Source organism: Colletotrichum fructicola, assembly GCF_000319635.2.
Source record: "Colletotrichum fructicola Nara gc5 chromosome Unknown KSG_Nara_v1_contig08, whole genome shotgun sequence".
In the NCBI taxonomy this organism is placed as follows: Eukaryota; Fungi; Ascomycota; class Sordariomycetes; order Glomerellales; family Glomerellaceae; genus Colletotrichum; species Colletotrichum fructicola.
The window spans coordinates 2,271,260-2,290,953 of record NW_027094058.1 but is presented as its reverse complement, the minus strand read 5'-3'; the positions used below and the strand labels follow the sequence as shown (position 1 = coordinate 2,290,953).

Below are 19,694 nucleotides of genomic sequence, written 5' to 3'. Positions count from 1 at the left end.
CGATTGGCTGGACAAGTATTTACAGACTAGTTTTGCCAGTTGGTTGGCAAGCGCAGCTAGGATAGGGTGATTTCAGTGGCGAATCATGCAGGAAGCTCGCGGGTGACGCAACTTTGCTAACGCTGTCTTTCCCCTCAGACGACGTTTGACAAATTAATGGCAATACCGAAGCACCTGTCCAAACGCAAAATCCGAGCGGGCACGAAGATGACTCGAGGATCATGACCGCGAAAAAATAAACGGGCCGACAAGAGCAGATTGGCAACGGCGACCGACGGGATACTATAAACCCTCCACGCGCGACGTTTACGACAAGCTCAAAGCGCCCCCATCGAGAACCCCAGCAGTCCGATTACCGATGATGTGTGGAGGAACAGCAACGAGACAAAAAATGGCACAGAAACAATCAATGCGGAGTGCAAAGATCTGGCTTTCGTTTGACGAGGGAAGTGTTTCTTGACAACGGAAGGGGGAACGCAGAAGCTGCTTTGTACCGAAACAGGTACGCAGACTCACGATTCTTTCGTGCGAATTTCTCAATGTTACGCAGCTATACAGCAAGACAGTGCACTACGGTTGGAGCACGTTCTCATTTTTGAAACATATCTAGAAAAGTGAGGGGTCTCCGAGACTGAGATGTCCCCCGTTGAAGAAGTTATCAATCATCTCCAAAGAGAATGACCCATCGAATTCCGGCACCATTGTCGTGCCACTGAACGAGGATGGATGATCCTGTTGTGGGTGCGGCGGTGGCTGTTGCTGCTGTCCTCTTGCGTCTTGATGATGCTGTCCCCAAGCCGCCGGCGTACCACCAGCAGCTACCTGTTGCTCCCTAAGGCTGCTCGGCGACGCCATGGCGATCCTGTGCGGCGCGCGGTTGTCCGTGACGATGGCTGTTGTGGGCGTAGCCGCCGCCGCCGCCACGCTTGCTACATTCGGACCGCCCGTCCCCTCGACCCGCGCGGTGACCTTCTTCAAAGCTCTCTCCAACCCGAATTGAATCGCAGACGGCGAGCTGGCCGACCACACTGAATTCTGCTTCTGCGCCGCCTTCAGCAATTGCAGCACTTCATGGCTGCCGCCGTTATTGCCACTGTCTACGCCGCCATAAGGCGGCTTTTGCTCATACTTGGAGATAATCAGCATGGCGTACGCGACACAGAGCCGATGGAACTCAGGCAGCTCCTCTGCCCGAGTGGATGGCATCTCCACGAACGCCCTCACCACCTCTGTCGCGAAGCCGCATACCCGAGCATGCGCCAAGTCGTGGAGCTCTGGGTTCTGATGAGCAGGCGGCTCCTGACGCACGGCATCGGCTGGCTGTAACCTTGGCGAGCTTGACAGGGAGTCGTCGTCCGAAGAGGCCTGGTCGTGCTCAAGTGAGCGTCGGGCGAGAATTAGCCACGCGATGGAATGGCTTATCCTCAATGTCGAGGCCGCGGGTAGTTCTGGGATATCACAATATTAGTGATCGACATTGACAATTGTCTTCCTAATTATGTTCATAGCCCAAAGTGGAAGCCGGGTATTGAAATCGTCGACTTGGATACTCACCAAACAAATAGTTCCACCTCAATTTCCACGCCGCAAGTTCTTCACATTCCCCGTCGGCACCGAGGTACGAGCGCTGCGAAAATTTGTCCTGCAGGATAAGGTACAATGTGATCTCCGCATACATCATGGCGTCGCGCATGGTCACCTCTTCAAAGTTGAGGAGGAGCTTGCATTGTGCCAAGTACGCAGAAGGCACGGTCGCTGGCCTACCTGTAGTAGCCGCCCAACTAAAGAATGCAAGTCAGTAGTCTGTCGAGACTTGATGTTGTAGAACAAACTGACTGAAGGTTAACTAGGCATGTATTGGCCCAAAGTCGTACGACTCTCTGGTCATCCTCTGTCGAAGTCCTCGCCTTTGTTCTCATCAGAATTTCTGAGAAGTTGATGCTCAGCATCGCCTGCTGAGCGCAATGCCCACTCAACAGCCAACTGTCGACATACTCGGGGCTCTGTAGCATTGTGTCAGCCTCATATTGCTGGAGCGTAGTGTTGGCTTTGTTTAATCACGTACCGATGGCGAACATGCCCACAGACTCATGATGAGAATACCCATCAACTCCTCCAGCGGCAACGGGCTCGCAATCATGAGCTGGCCAAGTTGCAACCGCACATGTTCGAACACGCGTCGATGCAAAACTGAAGAGCTGTGCTCGGAGAATCTCATTGCATGCAGGCAACATGCGTCATGCAAAAATGGCGACGCATGTCTGAGATCCCTATTCCTCGGGGCCAGGTCGATCTCGCTATTTAGCAGCAAGGTGTTTTTTCTTCGACGGACAAATCTGTTTGCTGCGTTAGAGAAACCCAAAAAGAAAAAAAAAGAAAAAAAAAAAAAACCATGATGCCAGCTCGTTAACGCCTTCTCGTCACACCTAGGCATTGTTCAAGAACAAAGCCGCCGCTCTTCCTTTCTTCTTGGCCCCCCACAATTCTTTTTCTCGGACCCTGGTACTTATACGACTTTTGTATAGGGGAAAACACTTACTCCAAGACTAAGTCGCGAGCCGTCTTCTCGCTCAGTATTCCCAGAGAAACGAGGTCAGCCTGAACATCAAATGTTCGACGGAACCCTCCGCTTAGCTGGCTTCCGACTTTTCGAACTACCTCGGCGGGAGAGGAGTAGACATGTCGATCCGCCGGCTCAACATCCTCGTTTGCAGACGACCTACCAACGGTACCACCGGTACCACCGCTAACGACACTTCCAGTCCCGTCGTTGTCATCAATGACGCTGTTGCTAGTAACATTTTTATCAATAGCAATAAGTCTTTCCTGACGGCCCACAGCCAAAGTCCTCTTTAGGTCTGGCCTGATGCTAGGCGCCAACATTTGCACAGTGGCCTTCAGATCAGCTATTGAGGCCTCCAGACTTTTAATTCTGTCGAGTTGCGTCTTTTTAGCACTTTAAAAGAGTTAAGAGACATTTTCCCTCCCAGCAAGAAACAGGCATGGGGGCGGAGAACTTACCTTGCGTCCGCGTCTGGCTTACTCGTCGGTGCTTCTCTTGAAGAGACGGAATGCGTGTCACCACTGTCGTTCCACGTGCAGGTAATCCTATACCCTGTCAGTCAACCTATCTGATATCGCCCTGCCATTTCGAGCTAATTTCTGAAGGATATCTCGTTTTGGGGTATCACAATCCTTGATTGTGCCCTAACCTCAAGACCGCATAACCAACCAAGACAGTGCGCCTTCTTACCTTAGCGAACGACACCGTGAGCACTGCTCCGACTCCTCGTCCAGCTCACATCGACACTTTTGCCGACGGCAAGTATCGCAAGAAAGAATTCGCCGCCTTCTTTTCCGATTTGACTCGTCTCTGCCGCCTCCCGCGCCGTCCTGACGGCTCTCATCGCTGAGCCGGCGGCGGCGGACGTTGGGCGCGTCTGTCTCGTTCTGCATCGTGTTTTCCTCGCTCCCAGACATTACAAGACAATTCGAAGCCGACTATTGCGGAGATGAGGTATGCGGATATCGCGTAGTCGCCGCGGTATTGACGATGGCAGAAAGGCACGTCGTCGGACGCGCCGGACAAAAACGGAATTAGCCGGAGTCGGAATGTCGTTATCTCGTCCTCGCTGACTTTATCGTCCAATGGAAACCGTTCAGCGCCGGAGCAAGGGGTTGCAGGTGGAGTGGAGATAACCGGATATGGACGGACCGGGGTTGGTCGAGCATGGAACCTCGATCTGCGGTGCGTAGGGACTCCGGGGGACACCAGTGGCGAAAAAACGTGGGTTGTGTAACTGCTGTGTAAGTCTGTCTGCCTTTGATATAAAGTCTAAAATAAGAACGGTTCCAGACAGACGTGGTTTGAACACGAAGACTGCAATCGTCGCACAGCACATCGTCATCTGCGCCAATTTTCTATATCTGCGGCCTTAGTCGCTACGCACGCACACATTATGGCCACCACCACGCAAACGATATCCGCTGGGATGAAGAAGATCTACCTGGGCAGCTATGAGGGCCAGACATATCGACTTGTGTCGACGAACCCGCCGCGAGACTGCACCCCGGATGAGATTCCCATCATTGACCTGAGTGGTATACACGGCGACCTCGACGCGCGCAAGGCGGTTGCCCGTGAAATCTTGCACGCTGCGAAGACGAGCGGGTTCTTCTATATTGAGAATCATGGGGTGCCAGAGGATGTGACGCGTGCCGCTCACAAAAAGGGGCTCGAGTAGGTCCCGGCCACCAAAAAGACGCGGCGACGACGACAATGGCGTCAACTTGAGGCGAACGACTTACACGATGACAGGTTCTTCAAGCTCCCAGAGGAGGAGAAGCGCAAATTGACTTCGAACACGTCTGCATACGGGTACTGTGGGTTTCGAGAGATACAAGCGAACGTCACGGAGTCCAAAGACAGGAAGGAAGCCTTCATGTTTCATTACGAGCCAGAGTTTGACCCGTTGTACGAGAACCGCTTGGACGAGGTTCCGGACCACGTCCGGGAGCACTTACCAAAAGAAGACTTCACCTGGACCGACTCCGGGGACGGCGCCGTCCTGCCGGGCTTCAAGTCTGCCTTGCTGTCACACTGGCGTGCTTGTCTGGATCTGTCCCGTCGTCTAATCCGCATCATTGCACTTGCGCTGGATCTGCCCGAGGACCACTTTGACGGCGCAACAACGTATCCGGGCGGCGACTTCGCCGTGAACTTCTACCCGGGCCACGGCGACGATCCGGTTGAGGATCCGAACGAGGTCGGCGTCGGGGCCCACACGGACCTCCAGATCATGACCCTGCTGTGGCAAGACGAGCACAAGGGGCTTCAGGTGCTCAACAGCTCCGGGGAGTGGATGTGGGCGCCGCCGGTACCGGGCACCTTCGTCGTGAACATTGGCGACTTTCTCATGCGGCTGACAAATGACCGCCTCAAGTCGACGGTGCATCGGGTCTTGCAGCACGGCCGGGAGGACAGGATCTCGATGCCTCTCTTTTTCGGTAAGTCTGTCTCCTGCAGCCTCGCGGGACGTGAGGTCATTGATCCCGCAAATGATGGGGCTGATCCAGTGATCCCTTCCTTCGACTGCGTCTTCTTGATCCCAAAAACCTGTTTTCAACTGAATAATGACGTGTGAAGGTTTCAATTTCGATCAAAAACTCGGCGTGTTGCCCACTTGTGTCGATGAGGCGCATCCCGCCAAGTATGAACCTGTGACGTGCGGCGAGGTGAGTCTATCCGTACATCCACCCACCTACCTGAACCCCGAGATAATCAGCGAGAGCGTACGTGTGTTGACATGAGACGAACAGCTCATCGCAAAGCGCTTAGCTCGGACGGAGATAACCTCCCGGCAGAGCGTGTGAACGAAGATATCGAGACGTCGATGGCCCCTCCCTTGAGGTTGTAATGCATGGACTGGACGTAGCCCGCCAAATGGTGGAGCGCGAGATCGTTTGATCGGGAACTTTTCAACAACACCTTGCCTGCCGCCCCAAGTGTTGTATGGAAACGGACAGGCAGTTGCAGGGTTTCATGTTGCGTTTCCTGCAACGGTAGGTCTCTTGGGACGGAATGTCACGCACGTACGCACATGATGCGGCGGGATTGGTGTTGCGTGCTTGATGATGTGTTGTCGTCAAGACACCTCCGAGAGCAAAGGATGTGTCAGGCTTCCCCAAACTGTCAAGAGATCGAACTCAAGCACCCGGCTCCGATTTCCAGTTGATATCAATGACCCCTTCTTTTCCGTGCCCCTGCTCTTTGTGCTTACGCGTGCGACGGAATACTCCATACAGACGAGAGGGGACCTGTGTGATGCTCTTTCCCACCCCCCACACGCATCAACGAGAAATTCGAATCTGTACAGACGTAGTCCTTGTTGCGAGTACGCTTGCATGGGCCTGCGAGTATCCAGCGAATAGGCACCCTAATCGTTGAAAGCGGGGGTTTTTCTTGATCTCGATTCTTTGCCTGGTTATGGGGTCGACTGATCGCTTCCCCAAACGGTGGTCCATATCGTGCGATTCGGAACAAAAAAAAAAAAAAGTTACAAGCCCACTCGAGAAGTCCAATTTCCTCACCGCTTGCTGACCGGTGATTCGCGGCATGTCACTTGCACGTGGACCGCCAGGGGGTCGGAGTTCGTCCAGGGGCAGGGAAGCGTTGCAAGGTTCTGGTGAGCGCCAATCTGACAAGTGACAAGCAACAAGACAAACGGGGTCACCTCGATTGTGACTCTCTCCAACGCAACGAAGTGGAACGGATCGGATCGCTGTAGCAGTGTGAATTTCCGAGGTCTCTCGCCCTAGAGGCGTACGAGAGCGTCCGGCAGCTGGGGCCTGCCGGGAAGTGAGCGGGCCTTGCGAGGCTTCAAGACGCAGCAGAAGCGATCACCAAGGAGACGACGACAAGAAATCAAATCTGTGGCGGGGATGGTGCTTGAGCGGTGATGCCTCGAACCATCGTCTGTTCTTTCGGGTAGATCAGCAAATCACTCCCCGCGATGACCCCGCAGGCTTGAGGGGACGGGGGGAAAGTCTGTACGGTCTAGACTGGGCTTCGTCTCTTCGTTCTTGTCAAAAATCAAATAGTGTTTTCATGACATTTTGCCGGCCGGTAACACAAAAAGAGAGAGAGGGTCCCGCCCCGCTCACTGGAAGCGCCGTTGATGCTGGTAATTCCTTACTACCTGCGTGTCTGAAAATGGAAATCCCAGCGAAACTTGCTGTACGAGCGGCCCTTTGGAGCGGTCTTGATTCCACGTCGAACGATTCATTGGCGAATGCCAAGCAAGCCTTGGAGACTTGAGGCTTGGAGACTCAATCTCGAGAGATACCTCAAAAGCGTCACGCATGGCGAACATGAGATGGATCGTGATCCGGCAACACATCACGCCTGGTTGCGGCTGCTGACATGGCTTGGCACTGAAGCCATCTCCCGGGGTGCTGCATGAGACTCCCATGAAATTTTGATGTGTACAGCTGGCGGTTTATTCATTCCTTGGAAAGAAAAGGTTGCTTGATATGGAATGAAGAAGCCGCTCTATACGAATGGAATATTGATATAGAGTAGTTAGGCAGGAATCGGAAACCACAAAAGAAGAAGCCGCTCTGCGGATGGACCGGATGAGCCTCTAGAGGACACGGTCGAGGGCAGGAAACCGTTTCTGCTTCGAGCGACGTGCTTTTGGCGCCGTGGCCCCAGTAAGGCGCGAACAAACTGCGGTTGGTCCTTGGATCGTACGAGCATCATAAGCAAAGAGGACTGGGAGCCTCGCAAAGCACCTGACGGTTGTCGAGATGCGAATCGTCGATGAAGGTTGACTCGGGTTGTCCAATTCGCAGCCGCGAGGTTGAAATAGTGCCTGCCCAGACGGTACGTAGCCGTGAATCGATTTGGCTGCGGTTCTGCGATCGCTGGAAATTTCTGTGCGATGTGTAATCAGAAGAGACAGTAAGGATCGGACAATTGATCTGGGATCTTGATGACAAGCGCCCTCCCCAGCGACCAGTCCGCATGCCGTTAGCACTGTCTGTCTGTCGTTTCGCGCACCGCAGTACTGCACTCAGTACAGGGTCTCATTGTGTGCAGGTGTAGTGTTAGTCCATCGTGCCGTGCAGATAGAAGATCCGCTGCCTGCTGTTCCCGCAATATGACCAGTGCCGGTGTACAACCAGCCTTGACACCTTGGCAGGCAGCTCAGCGAATTCTCTCTCGATTCCGAACTGAAAAAATTCCGCCGTGTGAAAAAAAAGTCGGCAGTTCGGACGTCTGTCTGCTTGCTCAGGTCTGGCCGCACGAAGGCGTCGGTAAAGTCCGATGTTCAAGACGATAGTCGGGCATGGCCCGCCGCAGAGAACTACTGCGTACGGACAGAACTGAAGAAACCACACAATGCCCCTGGAACTTGTGCCGGGCCTGTCACCAATGAGGGCCCGACACTCCAAAAGCGGAACCCCAGACTGGCGCAGCTGCAAGCTAGCTCCTGCAGCTGAGACGTGGAAGGCAAAGCAGAATGGTAGCGAAGGCCGAGCAGCTGGGGTGACTGCAACTCTTACAAGGTTTCGGCGCGTGTATAGATACATCGAAAGACGTAGCCATATTAATGCCACGGCCGTCGGTGTAGATGACGATGAAGTCCCGGGGCGGCTGAGCGGTTCAAGGGTCTTGGGCTTCTCCTCAGTCTCTAGGCCTCGCAATCGGGCGTGGCGTCGAAGGGCTTATGTCCATCAAGAGCGAAAGGAGGCTAACGGCAGCCGAAACGCAGTGGGAATGCATACTGGGTCCCTAGCCGTTTGTTTTGGCGTGCCCGAACAATTAGAGACGAGAGAAGGCCCGAAGTGCGGCTGAAAATAGGAAAATGCATCGAGCAATTCGTCCATTCCGTACGGATATACGGGTATCCGTAGCTGGATAGGACTTTGACCAGGTCCCTCAAATCGCCTGTCCACTGTCTGTAGCCTGTATGCCAAGTGATTGGTGATTTGCAACTCGACGGTGGCTGGAATTCTTCGCGGTAGATGCCAGGGGCGGCGGAGGCGCACCAAGAGGGTAATTAGACCAAAGACCCAGACTACCCCAGTGCCTAGCCACCCTTTTTTGCGGTCGGGGTAGTTCGGGATGTGGACCAGACGATAGGCAACCTAGGCGGAAGATCAGGTCCGAGATGCCGCGAAACGGCTCAAGTACCCGGGTAGTTCCTCACAAAACCGAAAGGAAGCAAAAAAAAGAAAAAAAGTCATTTTCGCGTAAGAGGAGACTTTTGAAGCGTAGAGACGGCAGAAGTTCTGCCAGAGAGCGTCATCTAAATCGAAGACGGGATTTCCTGTGTGTGTGTAGGGCTGAAAAACCTCCGTCCCGAGGGTTGCGTAACCATGGACCTTGACCACCGTCGTCGGCATTTGTATCTCTAGACAGTCATCAGCTTCTGCGGCGCAAGTAGCTACCGAAGACGAGGTTGTCGAATTTTGGGCGAGCGTTGTAGGTGATGCTTATGATTGTTTGGGGGTTGGAAAGCGACACGCCATCGGCAGACGTCGGACGCCGAATGGCTGGGGGGTAGACAAGCCGGCGTCGCTGCTAGGCGCGAGCCAAACCATCTCGTCGGGTTCGAGGGTGCATGTTTGTTTCTTTGTCCGTTAATTCCTTCTCTCATGGTAGCGGTAGAAGGCGAATGGTAAAGCTCGGATCTGATTTGGATCGACCTAGATCTGAAGTTTGCCAAGGGGCAGCCGCTGGTGCCGCCCTGTGGCGCGTAAGATGGTTCAGCCCCTCCCCGCATGCTCTTACCTTACACAGCCCGTGTACCGGTGCTCTCTTGAAGATTAGGTAAGACGGGATTGTGGGTCTACACTGGACCTGGTCGTGGACCGCCTTTCCACACCTCAATCAGAGGTAGGTACTCGGGCTTCGATGTTGACACCTATTAGTGTCATACCGCAATGCCATGCCTTGGTCGAGGTTAGGTAGGCTGAGGAAAGTGGTGCTGATGCTGACAGCTAAGGTCAAGTAAGGTAAGGTAAGGTACCTCGAGGTGCATTCCATACGGAGCCTGAAGGCGCCTGCCGTAATTTGCAGCATGTTTTGCGGAAGAAGGCCATCTAGCCGTACATCCGCGGAGGATACGGAATCCGGTGTTGTCTCCGCGACAAATCGGTCCCGCTCCGTGCCGTGCACCCTTCAAAGAAGCGACGTCAGTCAGTGTTGTTGGTTGGCAAGTGTGCTAGTGTATCCGTAAGGTAAGGTACGAATACTCTGTGAGGTGCCTTAGTCCGAGGGATGAATGCCCTTTGGCACCGAACGAACGCTCGCTCCCCGGAGAGGGTCCACGCTAGGTAAGCTACCTACCTAAGGTAGACGACGGGCCCAAGGGCTGCTAAGCCACGTCGGGCGCCGCTATCCGCTTTAGGAAAATGCCTTTCGCTGTAGTGCCTGCTACAACAGTAAGGTAGGGTTAGCTCATGTCGCAATGATATTCAAAGTCCAATGCTTCAACATCAAGTCAGCTGGAAAGCGAAACCAAGCCATCATTACTCGGCAACTGTTGCTGAACTGAACCGCGACGGAGCGGGCCCGAGTCCCAGGCAGCAAGCAGGCTGTCGGATTGACCCCCCCCCCCCCCCCCCGGCTTGTTTCGGTACCGCCTGCAGCAAACCCATGGTTTGAGTCCAGCATACGGTAGCACCCACCTCCTCCTGCGGATCGCTACCTTACTGCTGACAGACAGCTTGGACGAGGCACTTTTGTCGCGGTGGACGTATTCAACTCTGACACACTCACCGAGGACTAGCGTTCGTCGACGTTGACGACACATCTCGCTTGAGCACGGGAGTTGGAATCAATCTAGAAACTACGTCTGCCGGCATGTCTGCGCTGATCGTAAACGGCCAATTTGATTCCTCATCGTGCCAAATGCGTGTTGGTGTTGGCTCACGGTCAAGACCGGATGGACGTTCGGGGCTCGCGGGGATATGGGGGCTGATACAAGCATCGGTGCTTCCTCGCCGCGGGAGTGCAATCTCATCTGTCTGCCGCTTTCGAGTGCAACTGCTCGTTTACCTCGTACCACCGGGCCACCATGCCAGATACCACGCAGCACCCATTACTACGCAGTATGTACCACCCAGTGCAGCCAAGATCGGACCCGAGCAAGGCGGGACAGGGGTTTTGGAGTTCGAGCTGTCACACCAGCATGGTGTCAGGGAGGGATGGAGTGAGACAGAGAAATAGATGGAAACTTGGAAACTTGGCCGGTGTCAAGGTCAAGGTACGCATCTCCCGCACTATCAGCACCTGAATAAGTAGACTTTTATGTGAGGGACGGGCTAGCAGGCAAAATGGCAGGAATGTAAGGAGGAAACAAGACGAGGAAAGACACGCTGGCCAAAGCTGGCAGGTATGAGCGGCTTCACTTGATGCTCCTCAACGGACTCAACGGAGATCCCCTCACATCAACGAGGGGCGGAATTGGCACGATTTGATGGTGCGATTCTGGCCGAAAATCACTCTACCTACTGCGTAGTGTGCAGTGCCATCTTTGCTTCCGTCGTCCGCGTGAGTGATTAATCATATGGATGGAGAAGGGCAGGCATCCCGGATACGCACATCTTAAAGTTTTACCTAACAGGACCCTTAAACTCAGGACGATTCGACCCGAGCAAGACAAGAATGGCGGGTGCCGGTTGGCGCCCACTGTTCCGGGGTCGGTCTCGTGAGTCGTGGTCCCGCCTGAATATGCACAGCACTGCTGCACGAACCCATTGCTCTATTCGTAGGTACGCGAATGGCCTCTAGTTGCAAGCACACTATGAGCGGGAGTGGACACTCCGGTGAGTAATCTCTCAAGGTCTTCCCAAACGGTGCATAGTGCAGTTGGGAGACGACACACCGTGCTCATGGCTTCCACAGGCCAGGTCAGGCCAGGCCAGGCTCTTCTTATCAGACAGGTGCGGGTTCGCGACATTGTCCCCCAAGTAAGTGTGCCAAGTAAGTGGCAGACGAATGTCGTGCTTATGCTGGCCGTTGCTCATTTTCATCCAAGTAGGTGGTGTGCGCATTCTCCTCCCCTCCCTCTGTCAGGGCTGTGAACTTTTAGCTCGCCCGCAGTGACCAGCCCTACCCAGCCAAGTTGAGCCAGGTCGAATCTTAGATCGGGTCTAGCATTTCAGATGAGATGGCCCCCTTGCCCGTGCCACATCTGTCCGATGGAAGTTTCTTTAGCCCGTTCCCCAACGGCGAACGACCTGCGGCGTAGTACAGAAGCCATCTCTCCGCACCAGGTACGAGGATGGTGCTTGTATGTTGGAGTGCCTTCAGGCTTCGGCACTCTGTGACGAGCCATGAGTTGTAAGTTGTGACAGGCCTTGCCTTGGCCCTACGCAGTACTGGCCCTTCGGAGAAACCCATCATGGATGTTGCAGCGCAGCAGAGATGGGGCAGGGCGGCAGGCAGCCTGACCCCACGCCGGGGCCTCAGAGGACCAGAAACGAGTGGAAGCATCTCCCCACAAAAGAGGAGGGCCGGGGGGGGGGGGGGGGGGAGGCAGGTAGTGAGACAAAATCAGAGTGGTCGTGGCGCTTGAAACTCACCTTCTCCTCAAGTTGACAATCGTTACTTAAGCAATTCAGGTGGTACAGTGCACTATGTAGTCAATGCCTGCCTCCTTACTCTTCTAAGTAAGTACGTAGGCTGGTAGGTTACTTGTACTATGTAGGTTGGCTTTTGTCTGGAAAGGCAGCTTCAGCCGTGGCCTTCGCTCAAAGAGGACGGGGGGTTTCGACATCCTAGCTTCCCTTCCCAAAAAGGGTTTGCATACGGCGAAACAGGAAGACTAAAGTTTGGGGGCGTGACGTCCTGGCGGGTATTCCTATGTTCAACTTCATCTGCCCACGCGTCCGAGGCAAGATACCAGGTCAAGGTTAGGTAGGTGCTGTGTACTCTAAGTAGGGGAAGCCCAGACAAGGCACGTTTTTCCCGCAAGACAATTCGTGACGGGACGGGGTCACCCCAAGGCCCGGGCCTGGCCACCTCACCTGGCTTGACTCTGGGGCCACGATGAATACCGACCGGTACGCAGTACGCAGTATGCTCCCACGCTCCTTGGGACTTTGGGGGCGGGCGGCAGCTGGGCAGCTGGACAGCTGGGTCGAGGGTCCAGGTCGTGGAACCTCAGCGCTTCACGCATCAACACTGTCCCAGAAAACCTCAGGCCATCACCAGCCATCCGTCGTTCCCTGCCGCAAAAGGTCAAGCAGTGTGACGTAGCCCTGCAAGTCTGTCTGCAAGACCCTGGCCGGTGACGTATGGATAGATGTTTCTAGCAGACCTCGTGCCAATTCGAAGGCATTCAGCTCTCTCACGGTCAGGATTAATATGTCCTGGGGGCGGACGAGCAGCCTCTGGAAAGAAGAATTTGGTGTAGCGTGTTCTTTTCCCCTCTTCACTTTTATATCAGAACAGATCCCAGAGGCGATTTTCAAGATTTGCTGCCTTAGCTGGTCACACTGCCCGGCTCGTCCGACGACCAACGATCATCGGCAAATCTGCCCCGTCCTCGAACCCCGACCGACCCAAGCATAAGCCGCGCATAAAAAAAGAACAGCAAACCCGGCACACAACTCATCCAATTCGCCCCATCGACTCAAGTAATGGCTTCCACGAGTGCTGGCTAGGTCGGTGCTTGTGCGGGAGGAGAAAAAAAAAAGATTAGGGGGTCTCCCGGCCCGCCATCCACCTCTCTCTCGCTCTCGAGCTTCCCTACCTGCCTACCTAACCTACCTTACCCTACATATGTTGTTACCTACCTATGGATCTAAGCTGACACCGGCACTCGCATGGCAATGTCACTGGCCGAGCTTTTGCTCCGCGTCGCTCATCCATCTACCGGTACCTATGAGGGTTTCCCCCCCCCAATCTGCTCGCCCCCAGCTTCATTTCACTTACTGAAGTCTGTGTCATAGGTCTCGCTGGCCTGTAGCGCAAGGGATACACATATGGATGATTTTGCGGTAGATACGTTGTATCTCTCTATCCCGTCCGGGGCCGGAGCGGTCAACATGCCCGAGTGAAGTTTTAACGTACGAAGGGCTCGGCGTCCTCAAGACATCCCCTTCGAAATGAATCGCAGGCTGTCTCGGTTCTCTTGGACTGCACATCACCCCCAAGAAGGAAAATAACCGAGGACCTCCAGCAGATCGACCCGCGTAGGGGACTCATTCCTTGTGGAGGGGTCATCCTGTTTTTCATACAGGGCTCTGCCAAACAAGTCGATGGGAAGTTGCACCACCACTTTCTTTCGTTATTAAGCAAACTCCCGGCCAAGTCCTTTTGTACCAGCGACCGACGACCGGGCCTGCGTCATGAACACAACACCGACCGACCGACCTTACAGGCGAACGAGCCAAAGGACTGGATCGCCTCGGGCCCTCACTTTTTCCAATCTTGTTCACTCACTACTCATTCCCTCGCATCATCCCGGACTAGGGTATTATCAACCAACGCAGGCAGGTAGGCAGGCTTCCACGCACCAACGCTGGCGTATCCGTACCTACTGCTGCAAAGGACGAGGAGGAGTCGAAGCGGGAGCTAAACAGGAGGGGGGTGAGAGACAGACGAGGCGTGGAGTGGCTTCAGCCCGGCAACATTGAACTCACATGTATCCATACTTGTTGCCCTTCCCGACGCCGCCACTCATCGCTTTGTCGGGAGAGCCCCATGTCAGCCATTGGCAGCGTCAAGTCATTGCGAGCCCAAATCTAGGTAAGTCTTTTGTGGCTGCTTGACATGGTGTTGGATTCGATTTTTTTTTTTCCTTTTTTTCTCCCCTTCCCCCCTTTCCAACCTCGGCGATACTCGTCGTCGCATCGCAACGCAGCGCATCGCATCCCATCCCACCGCTTGACGCGCCACGTATTTCCTGCACCATACATCTCAGGCAGGTAGGTTGTTGTGACGGTAGCCTACGAGTCCGTTTTATTTTATTTCTCAATTTGGTACAAGTCAGAACTCCGCAAGCATGATGTACCGAAGGCAAGGTAGGAACTGCATGTTTCGAGCGTGTACAATCAACTCCAGTCGTGTCGTGTACGGTCAGATGCCCCCGTTGAACCAAGGGGGGGAGAGGGGGAGGGACAAAAAAAAAAAGACCAGACCTGATGGCTGCGGACAACCCAATGTTGAGCGGTAAATACCACCCGGCGTCCACTCATCCCGCCTATTCCCTGTCACAGTCACTAGTTGCGGGTTGTGAGTTTTGGACTTTGCTGTTGAGGGTAAAAAAGTGTCATTCCGCCCACCGTTATTGGATACGTCTCATAGGCTTGCTTTGTCCTCTTGTTTCCATTCATATTGCTCGGTCAATGGGAGTTGTGTGCGCCCACTCGATTATCCTGCCCTGCCTGTGTTGAGCCTTCAATGGGTCATTCCACCCTCCCGCCGCCTCTCCTGGGTCTCGCTCCGGAACTATCTCTCGGCGCGTGAGGTGTGTGTGCCACTTGCTCCGGCGCCATCCTCGTCGCCATCGTCGTCGTTGCCTCTGCCGATTTCGTCTCTTCTCGGGTTGCAGTCTTTTTTACTCTCGAGCTTTTCTCTTCGCCATCCTAGCGTTGCTTGAGAAACAAGACTTGCGTCCACCGGCACCGCGGACCATCGGAGACGGCCTTGTGCCCCGGCCAGAACGGGACCCCCAGTCCATCAGTCAGAAACCAATTTGTTCCGCGTTGTCGCTGCCAGCCTTCCAGTCTTTTTTCCAGTCGGAAAAAAAAACTCATACTCCGCCTGGCTTCTACCGGCGATATCCAGTAGTGGCCAAACAGCAACATCAATTGCCTGCAGCCACCTCCGCCTCCGGTGCGCTCGCCAGGCCACCCCGCAGCGCCCTACTATCATACGCCTCACCCTCACCCCCCCGAAAATAGGAAGAGAGAAAGAGAGACAGAGAGACAGACAGAGAGAGAGAGAGAGAGAGGACTAAGGACCAAAAAAAAAAAAAAGGATATCATAAGCACGCACGGAATGCACTCCGGGCAACAGGGACCCCTCAACTCCGTCTCTGGCCGTGCCTACTCCGTCTGTTGAAGGACGCTTCCGCTTTTGCCTTCCCTCCCTCTCCCTGCCCTCTTCATCCTGCTCCTCCACTTCCACGTCCCCATGTTGCCCAACGTGCCTGCTACGGCTTGCCACTTGACAACCCCAAGACTCAATTAGACCACATCCGCCACCTTTTCGAGCCATTCACGACACAGCTTCAACCTACCACCCGTTTCCTCCTCTGTGCGACCGCGAAAGTGGCCCGCCGAGTGCCACCCTCGCCATCACTCGCCCTCTCAGACCCGATCTCGTCGCCCCTAGGGTTAATCACCCCTTCGCAAGCACCTCGACGGCTTGCCTGAATCGACGCTGTTGTTGTTGCAGTCTTGCTTTTGGTCCCCTTCGACCCTCGCACTGCCTGGCGTTGTGCTTTTTGGCATGCCATCTCCTCGACTCAACTTGTCCTAGGTTCTTCATGAATCTCCAACACCCAAATCGAATCAAACCCCCTCCGATCCCGTCACTATTAGGTGTACCATGGACGACGAAGCAGCAGCAGGGCCTTCTAGCGAGATGTCGCGAGGAAGCTCTGCCGCGGCCGAGTTGAGAAGGGACCGAAACTCCGTCATGAAGGTGGTAAGTCCAACAGACCCTTTCGCTATTTTTGCTGCAGGTTTAGCGTTGCGTCGACTGCAACAGCACAAAGTTTTGCGGCTATGTTGACGACGTGGCTTTGCTCGTAATTTTGGCTGCCGATGGTCGTTGAGTTTGGCAATCTCGATCTGTCGCCGTCCGACAGCTGTTCCCTTGCCGACCAGCAACTGTTTGGCCTTTTCTTGTCAACCAGAAGAAACCTGACATGATAACAGGCATGCGGTACCTGCCGTAGAAGAAAGCAGGCATGCAACGCGGAGAAACCCAAGTGCAGCTTCTGCAAACAGCGAGGGTTCCAGTGCGACTACGCGGCGCCGCCCGTGACGAAGTGAGTTCCTTTCCCGCCTAACCCTCCTCTGACTCCGATAGCATCAACGACTGCACGTCTGTTCCCAGCATTCCTCTCTCAATCCCTGCGGACTGCCTCGCCGGGGGTTGTCCGGAGGGATCCTTGTCAGCCTTTGTTAACTAGATGATGTGCGACAGGAAAGACAGAACTATGGAAGAAATTCGAGATTATCTAGCTCGTATCGAACCCAAAATCCACCACATTTATGAGAACAGCGGAGACATTTCTAGACTTTACCAGATTCTCGACCCTTTCGGCTACCAGTCACAAACCGCGACGGCGAGTTTGCAGATGCCCGTGCCCCTACAGACGCAGCTGCAGTACGTGTCCGCCGTTCATCAAATGATGCGGTGGGGTGCAGTGTGGGAGATGCTTCGAGCTGCTGAGCCCAAGATAGAGGGACTTGAGACCCTCCTGGAGCCAAACTTTACGTCGATCCTAATGGAAAGCCAAGGACGCGATGGGAAACTTTCGCATGATGTTCTCAGACCGAATATTGCGGGCGGTGCGACCCTGAGTTATGCCGACAAAGAATGGCTGGAGCAAGGATCGACGATATACTTCAGTACTTTCCACCTGATGCACCCTGTTTTAGACCAGGAGTACTTCATGAAGAGAACACTGTCATCTGCAGTCAGCGGTAAAGTTCCGCAAGAAAGCGCAGAATGCGCTCTGGTGTTTCTGACGATTGCTCTGGCTCACATGGCTTCAACTGGGGGTGCCAGTATGGAAATGGACAACCAACCGCCGGGCCTGCACTATTTCAACGAGGCGAGACGCCGCATGGGATTCTTCATGGAAGATTCCACCATCGAAGCCGTACAGGTCTTCGTGTTAGCAGGGTGAGTTCTCGTAATCGGAGGGTGGGATGCGCCGGGCGTGGCGCCGGGATCCGGGCGGGATCCGGATCCGTGTCGGCGCCGGACCCGGTGGCCCGTCCCATAGGTGCCCGCATCGGGAGCCGCATCGGGAGCCGCACCCGCGCTTTTTGGGTGTGATTGTTGGAAAAAGAAATTTTTTGGCTGACTCGAGCTTGGTGGTTTCCACGACCAGATTGTACTATGAATGCTGTTCTCGACACATGGTAAGAAACGGCGAGAGGAGGGGTTGCCGTGGGTATTTGGCTAAGATGGAGGCAGGAATTCCGGGCTATGTCCGTTCACGCGTCCTTGGCTTGCCACAGGATGATTGCCGGGTGAGATTTATTTACCCCCATTATTGCCGCGGGTCATCCGGTGCGCTGTTTTTACTGGCCAATGTGCTGATGAGAGCCTGCAGCAGCTCTGGCCAGGACCGATCTCAGACGCAGGCAGATCTGATGCGGCGGCTTTTTTGGCATTGCTCCATCACAGAAACGTATGTGCCATCACCCTTTTCCCTTCATGTTCAATTCAACGATCCAGAAAAAAAAAAGTTGGACCCCCAACCCAACGCCCCAAACTGGACCCCTAATCCCCATCGTCATCGCCAACCCCATCTTCCATTTCACGGCGCATTCCTGTAGCCTGATGACGATGCGCGTCCGCGTCGTCTGCTTTAATCGCACCCCCCTCCCACCCCCTCGTGGTGTTTGGCTGGATCATCAACGCCCGGCCAGTCCTGTCATCCCCTGTGTCTATCCCTCCACGTCTGTCTGAGTTGTCTGACGAATGATTACTGAACAGGGGACTCAACCTGGAGCTCGAGTTGCCTGTGACATCGCTCAGTACGACAGAATGCGAAATGTGGCCAGATATGTTCTCGGATAGTCTGGTCCCAGATGCAGGGTACGGCATTTACGAGGAGCATTTTTACTCGCAAATCAGCATGCGGAAGCTCGCGCTCGACATACATCGCACATTGTCAACGGGTGAGTACTTCTCAGCAGCGCCTCTGACTCTGACCACTCTCCTCTCGCTGGCGCTCAGCGATGACTCTGTCGTCATATGCCAGTTCTGAGTTGCACCATCGCAAGTGCAGCAGGAGGCATTCCCCATGCCACCCACTATACGATGATCCGTTTGGGATGTACCCCGCTAACGATCTCGCTTCACCCAGCTTCGACGCGGCCGGCCTCCAGTCCGGGGCTGTTTACGCAGACGGCCAAGGAGAAGGCTTCCCATGAGCTACACGTTGCAGTTGACCAGATGCAAAGTAGTCTCAACGAATGGCAATCGCAGTTGATGGAAGGACTTCAGTGGAATACTAACCAAAGCATGACCCCTACACCGTTCCCAGGGCAGTATCCCACGCCATACCCAGCGCCGTACCCTACCCCTGGGGAAGAACGCATGGAAGGGGTCATGTCTTCAATCGGTTCCGTGTATTTTCCCAGCAACCAGTCTATGGCACAGCAGCAGATCGCGACGGGAGTTCTTCCGACACAGCCAGCGTCGCCCGAGGCCATACTCCAAGCTTTGCTGCGCACTCGTCTCGGTTACTTGCGGTGTCTGCTGTACCGTCCTTATATCTACCGGGTCGTGCATTCTGACAAGCTGTCTTCTCAAGACCTCGTCGGGGCCGAGGAATACCTCCGGCAGTGTGTTTGTTGGCCCATCATCATACCGCCGATGTGCCACAGCAAGCGCCTGATCCATGGTCTCTACTTCTGGTCGCACAACCTGATGGGGATTCTCATCATCTTACGCCTCGCCATCACGCACCCGAGGCTGCAGGCGGTGTGTCTCAGTATCGGTAAGAAGGACAAGGAGGAGTTCAAGAGACCCGGCGCGTGGAACGCGCAGGCGAGGCAGACCATATTTCTGTGTGTTGAATGGTTCAAGAGTCTCGTGGATATCGATGCCGATGCTAGGTGGTGTTGGTCCATCATCCAGGGCATATACCCAGAGCTGGTCCTCAGCCCGACAAACACCCGGTTCCTGCCAGAGTTTTACCCGACGGCGATGCCATCTCAGGAGGGCTGATGACCCTACTGTAACCAGTTTGGCTGTCAACTTGCGGCTGTGCGCCTATGAGGAAGATGAGGTGGATGTTGAAGAGGAGCAGATGACACTACAATCTACAGCAGAGGTTGAAGGAACCGATCAGGTTAGAACGACGGGTCTACGGCTGCGAGCGGCTCGCAGATATGGTTGATTCGACTGAACAGACAACAAAACAAAGATAAGAGGGAAAAGAAGAGAAGAGAAGTGGCACTCACAAACAGAACACTTGGAT

The 19,694-nt window shown here is 54.5% G+C and overlaps 3 protein-coding genes across 3 annotated transcripts; 2 read left to right on the top strand and 1 right to left on the bottom strand.

Annotated features, from left to right (window-relative positions):
- Positions 1-606: 606 nt before the first annotated feature.
- prtT-2 (Transcriptional activator of proteases prtT) lies at positions 607-3,456 on the bottom strand (the record flags this gene model as incomplete). The annotated part of the gene is made up of 7 exons (XM_032023449.1): positions 607-1,448; positions 1,555-1,781; positions 1,837-2,003; positions 2,066-2,336; positions 2,540-2,956; positions 3,022-3,108; positions 3,254-3,456. The coding sequence occupies 7 exons, from the start codon at positions 3,454-3,456 to the stop codon at positions 607-609; spliced, it is 2,214 nt and encodes a 737-aa protein (XP_031879807.1).
- Positions 3,457-3,959: 503 nt separating this feature from the next.
- Positions 3,960-5,373, top strand: hxnY-0 (2-oxoglutarate-Fe(II) type oxidoreductase hxnY; the record flags this gene model as incomplete). Its single annotated transcript, XM_032023451.1, has 4 exons — positions 3,960-4,240; positions 4,319-5,007; positions 5,147-5,235; positions 5,320-5,373. The coding sequence occupies 4 exons, from the start codon at positions 3,960-3,962 to the stop codon at positions 5,371-5,373; spliced, it is 1,113 nt and encodes a 370-aa protein (XP_031879806.1).
- A 10,699-nt stretch (positions 5,374-16,072) lies between these two features.
- Positions 16,073-19,441, top strand: CGGC5_v013710 (uncharacterized protein; the record flags this gene model as incomplete). Its single annotated transcript, XM_032037140.1, has 8 exons — positions 16,073-16,171; positions 16,405-16,517; positions 16,676-17,380; positions 17,592-17,622; positions 17,678-17,733; positions 17,817-17,894; positions 18,203-18,387; positions 18,576-19,441. 8 exons carry the CDS (start codon positions 16,073-16,075, stop codon positions 19,439-19,441), a joined length of 2,133 nt encoding a protein of 710 aa, XP_031892362.1.
- Between the last annotated feature and the right edge of the window lie 253 nt (positions 19,442-19,694).